The sequence below is a fragment of the Panthera pardus genome, unplaced genomic scaffold (assembly GCF_024362965.1).
Source record: "Panthera pardus isolate Hobbes unplaced genomic scaffold, ASM2436296v1 HiC_scaffold_8, whole genome shotgun sequence".
NCBI lineage: Eukaryota > Metazoa > Chordata > Mammalia > Carnivora > Felidae > Panthera > Panthera pardus.
The window spans coordinates 21,458,736-21,475,218 of record NW_026527013.1 but is presented as its reverse complement, the minus strand read 5'-3'; the positions used below and the strand labels follow the sequence as shown (position 1 = coordinate 21,475,218).

Sequence of the window (16,483 nt, the reverse complement as noted above, 5' to 3'; positions counted from 1 at the left end):
ATGGAGACACATTACCTCGTGTGACAGCTACCACCCAGAGAACAACCAGGTGCCACCAAGAGTCCGGGGAATGACAGGGAAGGGTTCCTAGAAGTGGCATGGTTGGGGTTGGATTTTGAAGAATAAAGAGAAGTTAGCCCAGTGAAAAAGGAGGGCAAGGACACCAGGCCTAGAGCGAGGACACTGTGCACCAAGTCAGGGAAGGTGCAGTGCCATGGGGTGAGACGGAAGCAGATGCTGAAGTAGAGAAGCAGGACCAGGCCATCACTGGCTGAGTGCCCCCTGCCATGAAGCATAGCTTCTATCTTGAAAGCTGAGGGTAAGCAAAGACAGGTGTAGCCAGGATGATCTAGGACTGGGGAGCAAACAGGGTCCCCCTGGCTTTTACCTGCGTGGAGGGCCTCCCCGACTGTTGGAGGGAAGGGGCAAAATTTGTTTTGGGGACCTCCTCCTGACTTTCTCCCAGCTCGCTGGGCCAGGAGACTAGCTGGAGGCGAAGGACAAAGACAGGCACCTCAGGAGGGCCAGAAACCGTAATGATGATGTGTCTACACCATCTGGCAGGATCTTTCTCCCCATTTTACAGATGTGAAAACTGACTGGTTTAAAGTTACATGGTTCCTCAGTCAACCCGGGACCCAGTAGGTAGCAGGGCCTGGCCGCTTAGGTTTTCTCCTGGACTGGCCTCCCCAATACCCTCCGCCAGGCCTCCAGACCCTGCGAAACCCTGTTCTGACTCAAGCAGATGGGACCCTGGAGTGGGGGGTGGGGGAACTTCCTGGTGACCCATCACCAGATCCCACCCTCACCCACACTGGCATTTGTGGCCATTCCCAGTCTAACTCAAACCTCGTCCAGGAGGTTGTGTTCCCTTCTCTGCCATCAAGCAAAGCTGCCCACTGCTTCCAGCAATGGGTACCCTCTGCCCAGCAGGCCCGTAGCCCCTCAGGCAGTGAGAAGTGCAGAGGCAAAGGATCTGGAACATGAAGGGTTAGGTTCACAGAACTGGAAGCAGTCTATGTCTGGAACCCTGAAAGTGAGGTGAGACACCTGGTGTGTGGGGTTGGTGAGGCTGGACAGGCCATAGGTAGGACATTGGCCTTTCTCCCAAGATCAGTGGGTGGGAGGTGTTATTAATAGGGTTTTAGACAGGAAGTGATGGTTGGTTCTGCTCTACACAGTCTTTCTGTGGAAGCAGGGAGACCCGAGAAGGGGTGTTGCAGTTGTCTGGGTGGGAGAGGGTTGTCCAGGCTGAGGGCCCTCAGAGCCCCTCCTCTGGGAATTTCTATCTGATCCCCGACCTCTGACCCCACCCAGGACTTACTGTGAGGGCAGAGTGGGTTGTCACCATGAGCTGTGATTGGAGGATCTTAGGGATTTCCAGCCTAGCTGCCACAGGCTTGGGGCACCCACGCGAAAAGGAAATGGGCACAAAGCTGTGTGCCCCCAGACTCTGGCCCAGAATGTTGGGTTTATCTGCTGAATGGATAGATGGCTGGATGGCTAGAGGATGGGTGGGTGGGTGGGGGTGGACATCTAGACAATGGGAAGATGGAGGGAGGAAGGACATCCATAATGAGCTGCACGCTATGTCCGCTCCGGAGCACTCTGCTTCTGCATCATAGAAAGATCTTCAGGCCTGTGGGTCCTGATGGGGGCTGCTGAGCCATGAGCCCTGACTTTTCTCATTACCCTCCTGGACTCTGAAATTCACTCAACCCTTCTTGACTTCTCAGCCCCTTCACACTAGAGCCAATTCTTGTTTGTTTTTTTTCTTCCCAAACCATCATACACTTGGCTCCCAAAAGCGCTACCCCCAACCAACCCGGTCTTTCACTCACACCAGGGGAGAGCCCCAGGGAATTGCCTTCCTAGCAGCCAGCCCCTCCTTTGAGCTACCTCGGGGCCCAACTGCCTGATCCCTTGAACAGGGGCTTACAGAGGCATGCAGACATGGCTGGTGGCAGTGTCCCCTCGGGCTTTATTGTCACAACCCTCCCTTAGACCGTGGGCTGTGTCCCTGTTCCAGAGGCCAGGTGAGCTGGGCCAGCTGTCTCAGCAGGAGCTGGCATGTCTACTCAGAACAGGTTGGGGACAATGTAGTCGCTGTGGACACCGTCAATCAGCCCTTGCCCGTTGTTGTGGACAAACCAGCAGGCAACCTTGGTGCCGACACTGGCATCCTTCCTGTAGTCTTTCTGGGATCCCCTGGGAAAAAGGAAAGACACACTGTGATATACACAGGGCAGGCAAGACGGCTGCTACACTCAAGGTCCTAAGGCTGGAGAAGGGTTTGAAGTTGCCAATTGTGAGTCCAGGAACCCTTTGGTCAAGAAAGAGATCAAATGATTAACTCCCTCTAGGGGGCCAAGTTTGGCCTTTTCCTGATTAGGAGGGGCCTAGAGTGGGGGGTGGGGGAGGTCAGGACCCCAGAGGGAAACTAGGGTAGGTACCCCACAGGAGACAAGAGCCTGCCAGGCCAATGTGTCTGGGCAGAGAGGGCTCTCTCCTCCTGTCTTGTTACTGGGCAGGGTGAGGATGTCAGAGTTCCGTCACCTGGTGACTGTCAGCCGATGGTCCTTCACCACCATTGTGGCGTCTGGCTTTGTGGGGTCAGAGCCTGGGTGGATGTCGGACACTTTAAAGTCAAAGGGATGGAAGAATTGTCCTGGGAACAGAAACATTCACACTGTCAGCCCCTGCACACTGTCAGCCTCCACCATCACCATAGGTAAGACAGCCTCTAGTCTTGCAGGGTTGACGCGAAGGCTGACTGGGTGTTGTGTGCTCATCCAGGGTGACGAGGACAGTCTTTCATGTGGCTTTTCACCTCTACCATGTCTCCTGAACAATCTGAAGTTTAAATATTCCATACCCAGCAGCCCATGTGTTTGTGCTGACATCCGGTGACTATCCACCACATAGAAGCCCAGAAAGTCTTGGTGGACAGGATGCTTCTTCCACACCTGGTGCAGGACGACCACAAAAGTAACCCCGTCTCCAAAGGAGACCACCATGTTCTTTTTCCTGTTGATTGTCACAGACAGCCTAGGAGAGAAGAGGAAGGAAGTCAGCAAGCGGGGCTCAGTGGTGACCATCGTACTGGGCATCTGAATCAAGGGTATCTCGATAGGGCTTTCTCCATACATGACACCCAAGAGCACACAGACTCTGGAAACGATCTCAGAGGCCTCATGTGTGTTGACTGTGGAGAGAAGATGCCTCATGCGTGTTGACTATGCCCTCTCCAAAGTGGATCCTCGTTCCTCCCTAAGCAGAAGACAGGGCTGTCCTCGGAGTCTGGAGACATGGGATCAATCCTCAGCTCAGCCACTGGCTTCCTGTGTGACCTGGGGTAGGTTCCACCCCTCTCTGAGCTTCACTGGGAGTAACGCCCCTGCCCTGTCCACTGGGCTCTGGGTGACTTGAAGACCTAGGAGAGGCTGAGCAGTTGGAGAGCTAACAAGTTCAGCTAGAGAAGGTGAAACTGAGGGTTAGTGTGTTACTAGATTGCAGGTCCCCCTAATGCTTACATCCACACAGCCCTTCCCTCAAGATCAGTCCTGTGGGGGCTCCTGGCTGGCTCAGGTGGTTAAACGTCTGACTCTTGATTTCGGCTCAGGTCATGATCTCACAGTTTGTGAGATCCAGCTCAGAGTCGGGCTTTGTGCTGACAGTGTAGAGCCTGCTTGGAATTCCCTCTCTCCATGTCTCTGTGCCTCACCTCTCTCTCTCTCTCTCTCTCTCTCTCTCTCTCTCAGTAAATAAATAAATAAATAAATAAATAAATAAATAAATAAATAAATATCAGTCCTCTGAAGTGTCCAGCTACCAATTCTGGCTGGGGCCATCGTGGTCACCCTTCCCTGGGCAAAAGGGCTGAACTCTGAGGCCACCAGTCTCTCCTGTAACCCCCGTGGGTCTTCCATTCTGGGATTTGTCCACATCCCTCAGAGAGGCTCCTTAGACCTCTGAGACCCAGGAGCGGGGCTGTACCCGTCCTGTGTGACTGTGACCGTGTCCAGCCAGCTGAAGGTGCTCTGTGCAGCTCCACTCCACAGGGTGATCTTCTCTGGTGTCACCTCCATCCGGAAGTCCATGTGAGCACTGGCAATGCCCAGCTTGCCAAAGTAAGTCTTTCTGGTCTTGGAGTCAGAGTTGCCTCCCTTCTCGCCGATGATCTGCCCGTTAACTGTGAGGCCTGCCAGAGGGATGGGGTAGTGAGGGGCCAGTGAGACCTTTCTGAGTCCAGGCTGGTTTTTAGGATGCACCTTCTCCTCCAGCCAGACCTGCTAAGGGACCCCACACGGCGTGGGATCCCCAAGACGAGACAAGGACTTCAGAGCCAAACCTCCCTGTTCCTAGACACTCCTGGGTCCCTCTGGCAGCTGAGATCCCATGTTGCAGACCTGCCCCCTGCCTGGGCCAGGGAGTGGTGTTCAGAGCAAAACTATCTCCCAGACACAGGCTTCGCCTGGGCCCCCCTCACCCCTAACCGTCTCTCCAACACCACTGGGTCCCGGGGGCTTGGTGAGCCTGTGGCCCCACAAGGTGTAAGCTGCACATAAACACGGTGCATTATGGCCAGAGTGAGGGCCTGGCCCCGGCTCCTGCCCACAGCCCCCACCTGTGATGGGGTCCTGAATGAGGCGCAGCACTGTGCCTGGGTCTTCATCGACGTTGAAGCAGATGGCGTCGTCTCTCTGCGGGACTTGGATGATGAAGTGGGGGTCCCCATCCACTGAGAGCACATCAGAGAAAGGGCTGGCTCCCGGGACCTCTCACTTACTGTGCCGGGGCGCCCTCCCCTCACCCCTCGGCCCCTGTTGATAGACTCCTAACAGGTAGGAGGCTCTGGGCTCTGGGGCCCGGCTCTCACTTCAGGAGGAGGCGGGGGAACTCACCGTAGTAGTAGGGCGTTTGAGGAGGCTGGTAGCTGGCTGTGGACACAGTGGGGGGAGAGGCTGAGCTAAACAAGCAGGCCTGCGGAGGCGCCAGGACCCACATCCGGATTCTGGTTCGTGCGCCTCCCGTTCCCTCTTCCCCATACTCTCAAACCGCCTCCCATTTCCTCGGGATCCCAACCATCTGCCTGTTCGAGAGAGCGGGTTCAGGAAGGACTCTGGGGGAGAATGTGGCATGGGGCCAGTCTCTGGGGAGACGCCCTGTGGGGGTAAGGGGGCTGCGGCTGCTGCCATATACTCACTCAGGTAAGCCATGGAGCGGGCCACTGAAAAAGGAAGCAACCGGCCAGTCGTGAGCTGGGTCTGAGGGCTCCCTCTCCCCCAATCCCATGCCTTCTACCTGGCTTGGGGCTACCAGTCTCCAGTAGAGCCCCAACCCAGGTAGACAAGAGGGTTGGGATGGGACTCCTCATGTAGGCTTCAGAAATGGGAGCGTGCCCAGGGAGTTCCTTTCTAGGGCTGGTGGTAATATGGATGTCATTTTTATGCCGGGGTCATGGCGCTGTGATGTGGCTGATATATACACCATGAGATCGTCTGCCTCCCTGTCATGAATAGTGTTCACAGCAGACACCATCCCACACCCCGAACTCCCACTCCCCAGGTGGGGTGGGGTGAAGCTCAAAACTGTCTGTTGTCCTTGGTAGTAACCCCCCTCCCGACATACTCATGCACACACGTGTGCACACCAGTGACTGCATCTGACAGGGCTGTGCTGAGGGAAGAACAATGACCTGGTCCAGATGCACTGCTAGGATTGAACCGCCTATCGGTGGAGGTGGGGCAGGCTGGGAGGGGCTGGGAGCCCCTGCCTGGTGGTCCTGGGTTTATTGGGGGCAAGGATGCAATTTGATAATGAGAGACACACACAACGCTATGAATCCCAGAGTGGGCACAGGTGCCAGGCTGCCCAGGCTGAAGTCCCAGCTTGGCTACTTGCTGACTAAGTCCTCGAACAAATAGACTTAGCCTCTCCATGCCTCAGTTTCCTCACTATAAAATGGGAACCATGAGAGGACTCCTTTGGAGGGTTGCTGCGGGATTAATGGCATGTCAGTGTCCGATGTGTGAATTTGCTAATTTTTGCAGGTCACAGAATGCTCTCATACTGATTGTCCCTCGTTAGTAAGGGGAAGCCACCTCCAGACAACTGACAAGGACCTGATGAGGCTCAGAGAGGGCAGAGCCTGGACCAAGGTGGCTCGTGAGTTGGTGGCAGAGCTGGGACCTGATCGCAGATGTCCTAAGGGCCCCTCCCTGGGCTGGGCACTTGGAAGGGCCTCCTTGGTTCTCTCTTGTCCCCCTCCTGGGACACCTGCCCAACTGCTGGCTGAAGCTCACCTTCTGTATCTGCAGGCCCTGTGTGGGAGGAGGAGGAGAAATGTGTTAGGAGCCACAGACTCCTGGTGTCGGCATCAATGCCATCAACTGGCTGCCTGTCCCACCTCCAGGCTGTGGGCCTCCCAGCCAACAACGGACCCCCCACCACTGTGTGTCTCCTGGAGCCAGGGGCTCCTAGAGGCCAGAGGCCTGGCCCGGACCAGCTCTTTGCCTCCTGTGCCGCCCCATGCCACCTCTCTGCTCCCCACGCCCAAGTACAGGAGCACTTAGGAGTCCCCTCTTAGAGTCTGGTTGAGCAGGCCTGGTCCAAGGCCTCAAGGCCTTTTCCTCTCACAATTCCCAGGCACATGCTCTGGGACTAACTTTCAAGCTGGAAGTGCTTCTCCCTGTCTGACTGAGCCCTTCCATGCTGCAGCCAAGTCCCTTTCCTTGAAGTGACCCTGGTCGAGGTGTCCCATGACTCACAACCCTTTAGAGATCCAGAGGCTCCTATTCACCCCCTACCCACTGTCCATGCTGATGGATTCACCCGCTCCACGACACCCTCCTCAGCCCTCGGCCGCATCTCCCTCTATGCCCCCTGGACATGCCCCTCTTCAGCAAGTCTGGGTCTCACCAGCCTGGCTCACTCCTCTTCGGGGCACCCAAGGCCCCAGTGGCCTGGAAGGCTTTCGAAGTCTGGCCTCCACTCTCCATGCTCACCTTCTCCAGGCTTGTCAGCGATGGCTGTCTGGTCCTCATTGTCCTCAGGCTTGGTCACCACCATAGAGGTCAGTGGAGTCACAAAGTGGTACTTGAGGGACAGGTCCAGGGCCTGGGCTGTGAGGTTCTCCTTCTCCTCACCATGGGCATTCTTGCTGTGGGGAGGGGTGGGAGTGTCAGTCAAAGAGCCTTTCCCTGCTTGGCCTCCTCTGCTGTGACTCCCAGAACCAGGCCTAGAGCCCCAGAGGCAGCCTGGGAACGCCTTTCCCCAGGGTAGAACCCACTAGCTCTCAGAAAAAGACTGGTTCACCAGCTCCCTGGGACAGATGGACAGGCTGTGTCTGAGGCTGGGCCTCAGTTTCCCCACTATAAGATACAAGGGGCTCGAAATGGCATCCCAACAATCACTCATGATAATGTCCATGCCCTGAGCACTCAGCATGTGCCAGACCTGCACCAGGGGCGTTGGAGGCTTATCCCACCTCAGGGAAGGCTGACGTGGCACTCTCAAATAGGCCCAAGCTCTGCCTTCTGGGGGCTGCGGGCAAGGACCCAAGCCTTCAGTTGTGCTCAGCCTCACCGCATTGTGGGCCCATGAGGGGTGTGGGGTACAGGGTGCCAAGGCCCGCCCCTGTCCCCGAGGTGCTCCCAGGATGCTGCTTGAGCCCCCGATGTCAGGCTGGGCTCTGCCCCCGGGAAAACATTCTTTGGGGCTGGGCTGAGAAGAGGGGAAGGCAGCTGGCAGGGCGTGTGGCAGGGCCCTGGGGTGTGGCTGAGTCTTCCTCCTCTTGGGCTCCCCCAGAGTGAAGCCAGCACAGGGGCAAGCGCAGGTAGGTGGTGGGGCAGTGTGGGAGGCCCAGGTGTGGGGCCTGGCTGTGTGAGGGGTCGCTAGGATCACCGTTTCTCCAGCAGCTGCTCAATGGTGAGGTAGGCCCAGAGCCGCTCTATGTAGTTCCCAAAAATGTAATCCTGCTCCTTCAGGGCCTTTTCCATCTCCTTCATGTCCACCTCCTCTGTGAAGGTCAGATCATTGATGGCCTGAGGTGGGGGTGAGAGGAGGCCAGAGGCTGGAGGGCAGGAGGCCTGGACCCAGCTTGGGGTCGCCACCGCTGGACCCTCAGGCAGGGGGCCAAGCCCCATGGGTGCCGATCCCCCATCCACAGCACACCTTCCGGCCCTGGCTCAGCTCACCCCGTGGCCCTTTACATCCGCCTTAAAGTTGTTCATGTCCTCGTCCAGCAGGCGCCCAGCCACCACAATCTCAGAGCCATCGTAGAAGTGCTGGTAAGCGCTCTGGGTGAGGTCCTGGATGGCGTTCTCGGGGTACTCTACCTCCACACCTGTCAGCAGCGGGTTGGCCACCTCCTCATAGAAGCCCTGGAGTCCAAAAGGGGGACCTGGTCATCTCAGGCCACAGGGCAGATCTGGAGAGGACAGGGTGAGCAGGTGCCCACTGGTGCCTCCCTAGGCGTTGAGTCCCCCAGGCTGTGCCCATCTTAGGTCCTGATCTTCACTTCCTCGTGGCCCTGATCATGTCCTTCAGTTTGTGGGAGCCTTCCCTGCCCTCCCCCCTTCAGGTAGAGCCTGGGAAGAATAGAAAGGTAAGGACAGAGTTCTGGGGAATATAGAAAGTGCTCGAGAAATGTTTGCTGGAATGAAAGCAAGAAAGAGAAAAGGAAAGGAGGAGAGGCCGACCAGAGGAGGTGACAAGGCACAGGAGCACAGAGATCAAGAGGGAGAAGGCAGAGGCACGGAGGCATGGGGTGGGGCTTCCTCTGCACCGGTTCAGGCACTGTCTCCTGCACTGGGGAGGAATGGGGCTGCTGAAGTTCGCAAATGAAAGTACAGGACATGCAGTTGAATTTGAATGTCAGGTAAATAGCACACTTATTTTTAGTCTAAGTTTGTCTGTTATGGGATGAATTGTGTGCCCCCAAAATACATGTTAAAGTCTTTACCCCCACTCTCTCAAGACATATCTGTTTTGGGGATGAGGGTGGTTACAGAGGTGATCAAGTTAAAATGAGGCCTCTGGGGTGGGTCCCAAACAGTATATCTGGTGTCCTTATGAAAAGGGGGCAATTTGGACCCAGAGACAGACAGGCACATAGGGAAGATGATGGGAAGAGACGGGGAGAAGGTGGCCATCCACAGGCCAAGGAGAGAGGCCCGGAACAGACCCTTCCCCCACAGCCCTCAGAAGGAAACGGCCCGGCAGACGGGGTTGATTGGGCTTCTGGCCCCCAGAACTGTGAGGCAACAATTTCTGTTGTTGAAGCCCACTGCCTGCCCCCCACTCCACCCCCAGCATGTGGTACTTTGTTAGAGCAGTCCTGGCAAACTAACACAGCGCGCTCTGCAATATTTGGGCTCGTGCTTACACTAAAAAATTGTTCATATTTGGCCAAGTGCCCTGTATTTGATCTGGCAATCCTGTGGAGGAAGCAGGTCTGTTGTGTGTAGCCTGAGGACAAAATCAACCACCACTGATGGATAAGAGGGAGCTAGAGGTAGATGTCAGCCCAAGAGGCTCTTCCTAGAGAGTGAAATTGTCATTCGATGGAACAGCTGTCTGAGGAAGTAATGAGCTCCTCATTCCTGGAGGTATGCAAGACAAGGCATACCTGCAACTGCAAGTTGGCATCGGAATCCTCATAAATGCGTCGGGCCAGCCCATGGTTCTCCAGAGCCATGCTCTCCAGGAAGTTATAGTTCAGATTGTTGCCAAAACCCAGGTTATACAAGGGGAACTTGCCCCCAATGGCGTTGCGTACATTTTCTTGGATTTTTTCAGGTCTGCTTTCACCTGCAGGAGAAAGGGGTGTTCACACCCCAGCCCCAGCCCCAGCCCCAGCAACTAGCTGGATCAGCTCTGTCTGGAGCTGTCTGACACCTGCATCAGCAGAGCTGGTGGGGGGTGGGGGGGGAGATGGGGCGGTCTTTGGCAGGGGGACACGTGCCCTTGCAGGGCTCACAGACCATGAGGGACCCTGGGGAGAGCCGCCCAAGATCTTGCAGCCCAGTGGCTACAGCACACTGGCTTTGGTTCAGAGCCACACCCGCCTGCCTCACCGACATTGGGGTCCCCGTCGGTCAGCATGATGACGATGGAGGTGCTCCTCTCTGGGACACTGTGTTCTTCCCGGGCCTTGTTCAGCATGCTGATGCCCCTCAACAGCCCATCGTTGATGTTGGTCACTGGCACACAGACAGACAGAACCGTGGGAGGGTGTTCTCAGTACCGGGGTGGAGGAGGAGAGGGCAGCAGGCCCCGCTCTTGGGCCCAAGGACCCTGTTAGCCAAGGCGCCCTGGTACTCAGTAGGTATTGACCGAGTGAATCGGCGAGTGATGAATGAATGACTTACTCTTTCATTGGGGACCAAAGGACCAGCCTGTCGGGGCTGCCGGAAGGTGATTGTAAAAGCAGTTTGGAAAGCTATCAGAGGGGCTGCCAGGCATGCTCACTGGGAGGAGAGGGGAGCAGTGTCGGTGTCGTTTGTCATTTTCCCTAAGGAGCGGCCCAGGATAAGGGTTCTCTGTGGCGTTATCTTGCCGGGACCAGTGGGGCTCCAGGATCAAGGATTAGAGAAAGGAAGAGTGGGCTCCCCTAGACTGCAAAGAAGACACCCTAATAAGAAGCCTGAGCTGCCCCCTATCCCACCTCTACCCCCAAGCTGAGGTCTGCAGGGCCTAGACCAGCAGAGGCTCTGTCCCAAGGCACAGGAGAGGCAGACTGCTCGGGCCAAGGGGAGTGACAGGATGTGTCTGTTCTTCCCTCCGCTCATACTTCCTTGATCATCAATGTTCTTCACAAATGTCCTGGCCTCCTCGATGTTCTCAGGAGTGGCTTGAACTAGGGTATCTTTCCAGGTGGTCACATCCCCACTGAACAGGATGAAATTCAGGTAGTCATCCTCTTTCACATCCTCCAGGATCTTGAGGAGGGCATCCTTTGTCTGGGAAAGAGAAGGGCACGCAGACAAGAAGCTGGGAACGAGCAGCAGACGGCCAGCTGTCTCCCGTGTGGCTGGCACTGGGGCCTGCACTCTGCAGCCAAAGGGGGCAGATGCTTTTTTTTTTTTTGATCCTGTCTCCCTTCTTCCTCTTTCACTGGGAATATCAGCTTTGTCCACTTACAAATAAATGTGTCTCCCTGCCACACGTCACCCCCAGTCGCAGTGAGAAGCGCACCTGCTCCATTTTCCGACCGTGCATGGAGCCACTGATGTCAATCACGAAGACCACATTTTTAGGCACCACAGGAAGGCCTTGAGGTGCAAAGAAGTGCACAAAGTAGCCATTGACTATCTGGAAAGGGGAGAGAGAGAGACTGCAGGCAAGTGCTTTTAGCAACTCTTGCAAATAGAAGCCAGACATTTACCAGCTCCAGAAAAAGCCATTCTTTCCCACCACTGTGGGGTGCCACACAAAGGCTCTGGACCGTCCTCCATACCCAGGCTGTGCAGGAAATCCGGCCTTGGGCCGAGCACCAGGGTCTGGGGACGAGAGGCAACTGCAGCCCCTCCCGTACCTGTTCTCATCCCATCAGGGTGATGGAGAATCAACCAGCCCGGCAAAGCCAGTTGGCAGGTACCTGTACGTTGGCTGGAGACTCTCTGTTCACGTCGTAGGTGATGATGAAATCTCCGTTGAGGAGGGAGTCTGTACAGGTTGGGCACGAACGCTGTTGGTCCATGCTGGGCTTGAAGGACACACGGCCCTGGGAGAGGTGATGGAGGGCCTCGCTCAGCGTGGCCAGGGCCTGTCGACTGTGCTCTCTCCTGGGGAGTGAGGCCAAGCCCCCACAGGAGGAGCCCACAGATAGGCGCCTGGGCAGTCCTGCCACCATCTGGCAAGCTCTGGCCTTTCTGAGCACCTCTCTCCCCCTCAGAGACCAGGGGCTCCTTGTCTGGTTCAGCCTTTGCCTGTCCCTGTTCGCTGGGCCCCACAGGCTCCTTGGCTCAGCCTACTTTGGGGCTCAGCACCGAGAAGCCACTCAGGGAGGGGTTTTGCACCATGAGAAGGAACTTTGTGTTGGGTGGTATTGTGTGTATTGGTGGCAAGAAGAGGGGGATGGGAATGAAGGGGGCAGGGAGAGGGCGGGGGCCCAAGGCAAAAGCACAGCCTTGCAACAGCCAGGAGCCCTCTGAGCTGTGCTCCTCTGGCTTTGACTTGGAAGTCCCGAATGACTAAGGTTTGCTATTCATGTAAACTTTATTCATTCACTGCCCACAACAAACAAGGCCCCTGGGATAGCTGGGGGCCTCGGGAACTGGAGCCAACCACCTACACCAAGAGAATCCCTTTCATCTGTCACCCTTCAGCGTGGCATCAGTAGGCCTAAATGACTCCCCCTGGCCTCAGTGTCCTTATCTGTAAAATGGCCAGTCACCTGCCCTGTCCACTTCCCAAGGCAGAACAGGATCTGGCCTTATAAATGGTCACTCTGTCCCCGCAGTACAGATGAGACCCCAGTTCTTCTGGCAGATCATCGACAGCTGGCAGCCCCTGCCTCCAGCAGCCTCACTCCTGACTGGGGTGCCCCAGGAGAAAGGAAATGGCTGTGGATATTTCCCCCTTCCCCTCTCACACACACACTTGCTTCAGCCAAGCCCCAGGGTTCACACTTGTCCTGTTGGTTTCAGGGTTCCTGCCCCTGCCCCCCTCCCAGGCCTGAGAGGCATCTACACCACCTTCCTCCCTGAGAAGGACTTGGTGAGGGCGCTGCCCAGGAGGTCATTGGTGATGAATGAGGCCTCAGCATCCAACGTGCTGATGCCCTGGGGCTCGAAGATGTCTGCCTCGATCTGGAAAAGGCAAGAGTAAGGAGGGGTCACTCAGTGACAGTGCAGAGGCCGAACTCCAGGACAAGGCCAAGGGGACTGAGATGGTGGGTGAGGGCACAGGGACAACTTCCAGACAACTCATGATGACTAAGCCTGGTGTCTCCCACCAAGAAAATGGCTTCAAGAGCTGTGGACGGGTCCGTGACCCCAAGGCTCTTCCATCACCCGCCATATTGGCCTCCATGCTACCACTAAAGCATTTCCCTTTGGCTTTCAGCTCCTATGCTCCTCAGCCATGGTGGGGCCGACTTCTGCATTCTTGACCCTGCTCTGGGCACTGCCCCAGGGCCCTTCCCTGCCCCCGCACCCTTGCAGGTTCAGCAGAGGCTGCAGGGGTGGTTGATTACCTCAAAGTGCTTGACCAGTTGCTTGGGCTGGACCTTAAGGTACATCTCGTATTTGCCTTTGTGCCTTTTCAGCAGCTCCTCGTAGGTTAGCTCAAACGTGACTTTGCTGCCCGCTGCCACGTTGACTGAGACTGTGAATTTCTCCAGCTTCCTCCCCGAGGCCCTGAATGCGGGTGCCAGACAATGACTGCCCTGCAGAACTTCTTGGGCCCTCGGGCCCTCAGTTTCAATCTCAGCCCCTCAGGAGAGACCCTACCCTCTCTGAGCCTTGCTTACCTCCACTTCAAAGTGGGGTAATGTAAAAATTACGGGCAACTTTTGCTATAATAATGAAATAATAACTAATAATTATAATGGCCATTGCTGTTGTTGTCTGCATCTCTGAGAGCCCTTGTAGCCCACATGTTCTTCCCTAAGTGCTAGGGGGTCCATACTTACTTGACCAAGCCGGCTGTCTTGCCCTGGGACACAGCCTTTTCATACTGCTTCTTGGCGACTTCCTTCTCCTTGACATTCCCAGGGTAGGTAACACCGTCGATGGTCCTGTAAGAAAGGAGAGTTGGGGGCTCAAGCTGAGCCACACTCCCCTCCCCCGCTGGAGCCAGCAGCCGTGGTGACACCCACAAGGTGAAGTTGGTGATGAAGGCCGTCTTGGGCAGCTCCACGTCAAAGGACACCTCCTTGGCGGTGTCTGCACGGTTGACAGCCCTCGTGGTGACAACATTGTGAGCAAAGCGGGAGGTGACCTTGCAGCTGATCTTGGTGCTGTAGACCTCGATGCCGTTGACGACCTGCAGGAGGGGGTGGTGATCTGCCTCTGGGAAACCAGACCTTCAACCTGGCTGCTCCCCTTCCAGGCTCCGTCCACACAGCCCAGAGCCCCTGCCTGGTAAGTGGCCCCTCCAGTTTCCCAGTCACCGTGTCTGGAGCCTGGGCAGCATCTTCCACCTTCGTGTTCAGTTGTCTACCCCGGTTCTGGAATTCTCTGGCCTTTCTGAGCACCTCTCTCCCCCTCGGAGACCAGGGGCTCCTTGTTGGGCGGGATGCTTGTCTGATTCAACCTTTGCCTCTCCCTGTTCACTGGCCTCACAGGCCCCTTAGCTCAGCCCACCTTAGAGCTCAGCACCAAGAAGCCCCTGGGGGAGGGGTTTTGCACCATGAGAAGGAACTTCATGCTGGGTGGTATTGCCTGTGTTGGTGCCAAGCGGAGGGGGAGGGGAAAGGGGGAGAGGGAGAGGGCCCTGTTCCACATCCTTAACCCTGGGTCTGTTTACATAACATGTAGCCAGCTGTAGCAGGGAGATCTTATAAAAACCTAAATCTGCCACTCCCCATCACCCTCAGGACGGTTTTCCCCATGGCTCTGAGGTCCCCCAAGCAGGTCCTGCCTCTCTGATCATCTGTGCTCCAGCCACACCAAGTCTCTGGCCCTAGATCACCCTAGCTCCTCCCGCTCACCTCCACTTGGAAAGAAATCACAGTCTCACACACCCCGCCCTCCTCCTCTCCTTTGGTAATTGCCCAGTTCTGTCCCCAAACAAGGGGAGTGTGTGGGGATGACCTTCATGCCCCCAGCACCTTCTCTCCAATGCAGACGGTGGACTGAGGGAAGGCCGAGGGAGACATCTGGTAGGATATAAAGATGCTTCATGAGGATGTGTGTCCTCAGCCCTGCGCACGGGCCCTGGTACCAGTGAGTGCTGGGTAAGTGTTTGTGGAAGGAGGGGCTGGTGGAAGAGCAGTCCTGCGCCGTATCCAGAGAGATCTGAGAGCACGGTTCTGTGGCACTCTCTCCCAGGGGTTTTGAGTCGCATGGGGGTCTTGACAGGGCAGGGGGCTGTGGGCTGTTTGTCCAGTGTCAGGGACCTGCCATTATGGCCCACCCCTTCTACTATTGGGCAGCCAGCTCCATCCTGCCCTGACTCACCCCACCCCATCCCTGGTGAAAGTTCTCACCCCTTCCGGGAGGCTCCGTTTCTGCAAAAACAAAGACAAACACAGGGATCAAGCCAAGGCCAAGGCCACCATGGCCTGGGAGCAGGCTCTGGGCTGAGGCCAGGGTTCAGCAGTGACCCCCCCACACACACCCCCCTTGAGGGGCCTCTGGACATAGGGCCTACCCAGAGCTACTTCAGAGTAGGAAGGGCTCTGAGTAGATTATGGAAACTGAGGTTCAGAGAGGGAAGGTCTCCAGGTTTCACAGAGGAGCAGGGCTGGGAGAACTAAACCAGCTCTCTTCCTGCCTCACATACCCTGACCACTCTGCCTTGCTCCGGGCCCGAAGCCCCTGAGGCCTCCCCTGAGAGCACCCCCACTAGAGGTGTACCCCACAAGGCTCAGCTCAGCCCTTTCTGGAGTCCTCTGCCCTTGTCTCAGATATGGACCTGCACAGCCCCTCAGTGAGCTGAGCGGTTCCTGGTGCATCGCCCATTTAACAGGTGGGGAAACAGAGGCCCAGGGAGATTTTAAGAGCCCAACACCTAGCTCTGTCCTCTGTAGCTCACTGCCTAGCCTTCTGCCTCCTCCTTGCCCCACATAGAGGACCATCCATCCTGTTGCCTCTGCCCATGTGACAAGCCCAGATGGTGAAGAGGGGGCAGACTTACCCCCAGTGGCCGGGAGGGGCTCCTTGGGAAGCCAGAGGCCGCCAAGCCAGAGAGCAGGGCCAAGATGAGGCAGGGCCACCAAGCAGATGCCATCGCTGAGCACGCAGGCCTGGCCTGAGCTCCTTATATGGTGAGGCTGGTGTTTTCCAAGTGGGGTCAGTGACCTGCAGTGTAGGATGGGAGGAGCGGGAGGGGGGCCTCCTCTGGGAACCTGGGGCGTGGGTGGAGTAAGAGGCCCTAGTTCTGCCTGTACCAAGGGGGCCATGGGGACTGTCAACAGTGTTGGGACATGGAGGCTCCTGGCAAAAACACAAGCTGTGTGTTGGCACATGGGTCCGGGGCTCCCCAAGTAGGGGTGATGGTGTGGAGTCACAACGAAAGTCAATGGCAACGTTAGTTAGTCAGCCATCAAAAAGAATGAAATCTTGCCATTTGCAACAACGTGGATGGAACTAGAATGTATTAGAGAAAGACAAATATTGTATGATTTCACTCATATGTGGAATTTAAGAAACACAACAGATGACCATAGGGGAAGAGGGAAGGAAAATTTTTATAAGATAAAAACGGAGAGGGAGGCAAACCATAAGAGACCCTTAACTACAGAAAACAAACTGAGGGTTGTGGGCCGGAGGTGGGTGGGGGGACGGGCTAGATGGGTGATGGGCATTAAGGA

General features: G+C 56.3%; 1 protein-coding gene across 2 annotated transcripts; it reads right to left on the bottom strand.

The window, feature by feature from the left end:
• Window positions 1–1,961: 1,961 nt before the first annotated feature.
• Window positions 1,962–15,920, bottom strand: ITIH3 (inter-alpha-trypsin inhibitor heavy chain 3). 2 transcript variants are annotated; one of them, XM_053898008.1, is made up of 22 exons: window positions 15,808–15,920; window positions 15,158–15,178; window positions 13,826–13,992; window positions 13,640–13,744; window positions 13,202–13,364; window positions 12,702–12,815; window positions 11,603–11,728; window positions 11,200–11,316; window positions 10,796–10,964; window positions 10,080–10,205; window positions 9,632–9,813; window positions 8,199–8,384; window positions 7,906–8,045; window positions 7,008–7,162; window positions 5,671–5,679; window positions 5,207–5,230; window positions 4,905–4,940; window positions 4,628–4,741; window positions 3,997–4,201; window positions 2,876–3,048; window positions 2,557–2,668; window positions 1,962–2,208 (listed from the first exon to the last, which is right to left on the bottom strand). In XM_053898008.1, the coding sequence occupies exons 1-22, from the start codon at window positions 15,898–15,900 to the stop codon at window positions 2,079–2,081; spliced, it is 2,667 nt and encodes an 888-aa protein (XP_053753983.1). In that variant the 5' UTR covers window positions 15,901–15,920; the 3' UTR covers window positions 1,962–2,078. The 2 variants fall into 2 exon arrangements, with proteins under 2 accessions (XP_053753983.1, XP_053753982.1); XM_053898007.1 differs by lacking the exon at window positions 5,671–5,679 and having other exon boundaries at window positions 3,970–4,201; window positions 6,966–7,162.
• Window positions 15,921–16,483: the final 563 nt, after the last annotated feature.